The sequence below is a fragment of the Buceros rhinoceros genome, unplaced genomic scaffold, assembly GCF_000710305.1.
Source record: "Buceros rhinoceros silvestris isolate BGI_N320 unplaced genomic scaffold, ASM71030v1 scaffold5930, whole genome shotgun sequence".
Classification (NCBI taxonomy): domain Eukaryota; kingdom Metazoa; phylum Chordata; class Aves; order Bucerotiformes; family Bucerotidae; genus Buceros; species Buceros rhinoceros.
In genome coordinates, this window is record NW_010388898.1 from 10,620 (window position 1) to 16,477 (window position 5,858).

The window sequence follows — 5,858 nt, forward strand, 5'->3', positions numbered from 1 at the left end:
CTTCAATCAATTATGATTTTCCCAGGAAACATTTACACTCATTATCTGATTTGTTTCTCATTTACAAACAGTTTTCAAAATTTACAGTCACAGTGAGCTGTGAATTACAGTTTTGGTTTATTCTACAGTATTTTGCATGGTCTGAAAATCGTGGATGATTCAATTAAATCACATGGTTCTTTACACAAAAAGAAAAGATTAGAGCATACAGATTTCTACATTCTAGTTTTCTCAGTTCATCTGCTTAAAGAAGAAAAATTATCTGAGCATTTACCTGTAGAAGGCTGGAGGAGCAGCTTCCCTCATCCCAAAGCTGCCCTGTTCGTTTTCGAGGTAATAGGGTACCTGTTGGCTGTGATGATGGATGAAGGGTGAGAGCTGGGGCGCCGTTTGCAGGAACACCACTGGGCTTGGTGGGACATTGTTCAATGAGTGAAATCCTGCCAGACTGCTGGACCCAAAAGATTCAGAAGCAGGGGCATAACTGAGAGTAGTGGAGCTGTACACTGGAGCCGCAGTACCAAAATCGTAAGTGGCTCCTTCTGCGTAGTTAAAAACTCCTGTCTTGTTGCTCTCCACATACATGTCGCTGAGTGATCTTTCCAGGGGAATCTTCAGCTGAGGTCTGCTCAGTGTCTCCAGTTCAGTGCCTTGAATCTGGTGCAGCAGGGTAACTCCAGAGGTTTTGGTGTGAAGGGTCATGGTCAGTGCTAATGGCAGTGAGCAAGGAACATATCTGCTTTTACTGTCAACAGCAAGATCGGCAGCTGGCAGCCCACCTAAAAAAAATACCAGAACCTATTTTGAGCCTCAGCAGAAATCATAATAAAGCAGCACCACACAGGTATTCCTCTAATTTCAGTAAGGAGGAGGATACAAACAAATGCAGAGCACTGAAAACGCACATTCTCTCTCTCCCTCCCTCCCTCTCCCTAACTTTTAGGAACTCCTCATGTGCACTAATATGCATTAGAAGGTGCTGGCTGTGAGCCAAGAACTCTTGCCTTGTGCCGACACTGGCTTAAACATCACTTCAAATACAATTTAGTTTTGGACTTATACCAAACAATTGTCCCTCTGAATGTTACTTCATTCTTCCTAGTTATTTAATTTTTCACTTCAGGGTAGCCAGCACTCCACAGCAACTAACGGGAAAGAATACTTAAATCCAACCAGGAAGAGTAGTCCAGTGGTCAGGCAGACTGCTGCCTTATATTTCCTCAGCAGGCTCCAATCCATCTGTGCTTATCTCTCCTCCTGTTTCATGAATTTTCTTGTTTGCTAGAAATATGTAATGTGTATGTTGTGATGACCCTGGGTAGGACTGTGCTGTAACTGAGATAGGGCAAAGCAGAATGCGTGTGTGCAAGTGTGTGCGTCTGCGTGTAACAAGCCTCGGTCAATAAAACTAGCTAACGAAAGTAAAGGGTGTATGGTATCTATGTAGAAGAAAAGGTTTATTTTATATATTTTGATCAGTAAAAGCAGCTTGAAGTTACTGAGGAGTAATAAAATCATTAAAATGTAAGGAAAAGCTTTAGATTAGCCTAGAAATTTCTGTCTGCTTCTTTTTAGGCTGTAAAACGATGAAACAAAGCATCACTCAGACTTTGCCACAGGAAGATCCTAAAAGTTAGGGGAAAATTATTTGATTGCATATGACATTCATATTGACATGTGAAATGAATATAGGAAACTCTTTTTCCTAGTCCTGTGAACAAAAGCTCAGCAAACTTGAATTTTTAAATCAGACTAGAAAATGAAGTAATCTAAAATCATCAAACAGGATCGGCTTAAAAATAAACTGAAATGCCTCTCAAAGTTATATTTGGAAGAAAAAAAAGAGAGAACATAATGAAAAGGTGTGGCATGCATGCTTCATCTTGCAATCTCATTCCATATAATTTTAACTTTGCACAAACCAGTTCTCCTGAATCAGCTAAACGAAAACCTCCAGAAACTGTTTCAAGCTCTCTAGCTTTGTTGCTGTGGTCTGTGGTTCAGTCAGTGAAATAGGTTAATGCCAACCCTAAATGCATTAATATATGGGCGACAGTTAGTATGCTTGAATGCTAGCAAAGTCTATGCTATACTTAGACAACTCCACAGTTATTCAGCTCAACCTTCAAAAAACCCAAGAAAATGAAAATCTGAATGTGTAGGCCGTTAACAGCTTCAAGAAGAGTTTACTAAAATTGGCTTTACTTTAGTACTAATACTATATTTTCAAAACTTCTGCTAAAATAGACAAGTTATTTATATTCGCAAGATTATTCTGAAGCAATATATATATGTACCTCCACAGGCATACAGCTAAGACAGCAGCACACACATAAATATGTACATGATAGATTTCCTCACCCACCCAGCCACCCTCCCCCTACGCTGTTCAAATTTCAGACCGTAGACTTTGATCAAAGAGATAAGCTTGTTTAAATAAGACTGGACTAAACATGTTCCCAGTTAAAAAAATAATAATCAGACCATCATACCCAGCAGTTCACAAAGTCTTCGAAGAGTTATTCTGAAAATATACCAGACAGTGTGAGAGAAAAAAAAGAGAGTGTGTGCTGTTTGCATAGAGTGGGCGAACATGGATCTGCAGAGGCTCACAAACCAGCAAGCAAGCCCAGCTCTCAGCAGCCAATCTGCTGGGCTCCACAGGCTGAGCTGAATGGCAGTTGTAAGGTCAGCCACTCTTACAGATTTCATTTCGTGCTTCAGTAACTCATAGAAAAAGCATTATCTCGTATTAAACTGCATAATCTGAGAATTAATGTGAATCTGCCTGCCGCTTCTAGAGTGTGCTACAAAATGGACTTTAAATTTTTATTGAAAGTATTATCCAACATGTATGCTGTTAGAATTACTATATTGACATGCAATAAAATGCTCTGGCACAACAGCTATGCAGAGGACGGAAGATACACGTGTGCACTCAGAGAGTTGACTTCAGAGTGCATCCTGTGCAACCTCAGTGCTCCTCGCATGCCGATTTTAAAAATCTCAGTAATTATTTTGGGAGGGTTGTGTGTTTTCAGGGAGAAAAACATTTAAAATTTTCACCATATGCAAACAGCATTAAAACCCACTGTAGGGTTAGGTAAAAGCACCGTCACTTCTACTCTGTAGCATTTAAACTAGTGACCCTATGAGCAGCTTTCCACAAACCAGTATGACCAGTTACAGTCCTGCTGTCTGAAAGAGCTCAGCAATAGATAGCTGCAGCATCCCTGCAACTCACAGCCTGGAAGAAAATTCACATCTTGGAAGAAAAAATGTTAGTGTCACCAACAAGATCTTAGCTGCTGGCTGGGAATCCCTGTGATGCAGCCTGTAACGTTTGGCTTACTTTTTCTATGGAAGAGCAAGACAGCAAGAAAAGACAAGGGTGAGGTGGGGGGGGAGTCAAGCCAAATCCTATTAAGAACTTGAATTTTTCATGCGTGTATACAGCAAAAAATCAGGTTTTGATTCTGCATAGTCTACGTGGGATTTTTAGATATAAAAAAGCTATGAAATTAAACAGATTATCAGAGGGGAGTAGTTCTCTTGTCCTGCATGATAATGACTATCTTGCTTGCTCCAAATTAGCACATGCTGCTAATTCGCCCTGCTTTAGAGATGGCATTAGATGCATCTGCTTGTGGGCTTACATCTCAGAAAAATAAGACATAAGTTTCTAAAATTTAGAGCTTACTCCACCACACAGGTTAATGAGTCTGATCTATTAGATGTCAAGTTTTACATATTATGAGCACAACATGGACATGTGTACAGGATAGAGCAATAATATTTAGTACTTCTGAACACAAAGTCTATGCAAAAATTTGGTTTTGCTAAATTACATTTCATGTATGCTTTTAAAAATATGCAGATCTCGTAAAGAAGGGCTTGCTTTATTCACTGTATTTTTTAAAAAATCACATGTAGTAACAACAGAGAGTAAATAAAACTGTGAATTGGCTGAAACATCTTAATTTCCAATGTTAGACAGAAGTGTTCTAAAAATACTTAGTCGAAGGGAACCTACCTTTTCAGATTTGGTGATTTCTACACTAATGTGTACTCAGCTGCAACCAAGATGCTGTGTGTGTTTCTTCCACCTTGATGAAGGCCTAATATTGTTTTGGAGTTACCAACTACATGCTACATGGGAAAGTCATCTGGATAGACAACTGGGATCAGTCTTTCTCAGACACCCATAAAAAATAGAGGGAACCTGATCCTACAGAGTCAGAAGATTTGCTAAATTTATGTCAGGGAAATTTTTTTTTTTGAGGGGGGGTAATGTTTCTGAAGCTTGGGAATATACAAATAAAATTAATGCTGGCTTTGATCCATCCAGATTTATGCATACACAGAGTGTGTCCATATGTTAAAATAGAGAAGAGACAGGAAGGAAAGAGAGAATAGCAATTAATGAATACTGAATAAACAGGAGGGGACAGCCCACTGTGACTGAGGAGCACTACAGACATGTTGGCAAGCAGGGTCAAAGCAGAAATTGCTTTTTCATGCACAGTGATTTTTAGTGAGACTGAGTCAAGACATGAGCTTCTGAAACAGTGAGGATTCAGACACTACCCTTCTCATGGGAATGAGAAATTAATTGATTAATGCATGAAAGTGACTGATTAAATCTTGTGTTCCTCTTTTTAAATGTTAACCGTTCTATTTTTCTTTTCTAGGGATGCCGGAGTTCCAGTGCCCAACTGAGATTTTCCGGAGTAAGGAATTTACTCTAAATTACATTAATGTAGCAAATGCAGTAACATTAAAAATAAATCACATTTCTGTGGTTCTGTGGTTAAATTAGCATCATTCATAGCTGAATAATATCTAGATATGTTTCTAAAGACAAATTCTTCTCATTTTGATTCATTGATGAACAGTTTGCATCTAGTTTTTACAATCATTTTCTTTGGTTGACAAATTCCTAGATTGATCACATTAAGCTAGCAGAGTCATGGCTCCGTTTGGCTCTACTGGACCATCAGTCCAACACCCTTGCCAACTACAAACAGGAGGATACCGAATGAAATTTAGGATTATTACCATAACAGACAACACGAACATATTTTCACTTCAACACTAGACATAGCTTAAAAAAAAAAATTAATCTTCTTCCACTGATTGCAGATAATGAGGCACCAGCAAAATGGACTCAGAAAAAGAAAAAGGAAAAGGATAGATAACAAAAATTATAGAAAATGTTACTCTAACTTATCTAAATAACCAAAAGAAGGTTCAAGCATTTCCAGTGGCATCACTAATCTTCTGAAATTAACTAAAAGTCCTGAAAGTCAGTTAGGGAATGGTAAACAAAGTAAGTTCAGTTTACAGGGAAAAAGAAAAGAAAAAGGAAAGGAGAAATCAACAGCCTGAACAGATTCTGATTTTGGACAAGATAAAATAGCACTCTGAGGGAAAATGAGATGAAAGTAAAATCACTACACAAAGATCATTCAAATTATAGGAATCTTTAAAGATAGAAAAACTCCTAATCCTGTAATGAGCTTTTTTCAGCACTAGATTAAGTATTCCAACAAAAAATTGTAAACTCAGAATTTAGAACATGTATTTTACATTTTCCATAAACCTGCTGGCAATGAGAGACTCTAAACTTCATCGCTTTGGTTCCACAGCTATAAAGATAGAAGCTTTTTTTAGCTGCTGCAATTAAAGAAGAATCTATTGCACATAACAGGAGGAACATTATGTTTTTCCAAGATTCCATTGTAACATTACAGAGAAATTATGTTGTGTTTAGTCCAGTGAGGAAACTCCTCAAGATAGACAGCTGGAGAACAGCACCATCTACCCCACCACTTTATAAATCTTCTCTGAAAAAAAAA

General features: G+C 38.1%; 1 protein-coding gene across 1 annotated transcript; it reads right to left on the reverse strand.

Annotated features, from left to right (window-relative positions):
• Window positions 1–270: 270 nt before the first annotated feature.
• On the reverse strand, window positions 271–702 carry LOC104489706 (estrogen receptor-like). The gene has a single exon (XM_010131904.1). It carries the CDS (start codon window positions 700–702, stop codon window positions 271–273), a length of 432 nt encoding a protein of 143 aa, XP_010130206.1.
• Between the last annotated feature and the right edge of the window lie 5,156 nt (window positions 703–5,858).

Coding starts and splice junctions, on each gene's coding strand:
- LOC104489706 (XM_010131904.1), bottom strand. CDS start 702: ATGACCCTTCACACCAAAACCTCTGGAGTTACCCTGCTGCACCAGATT.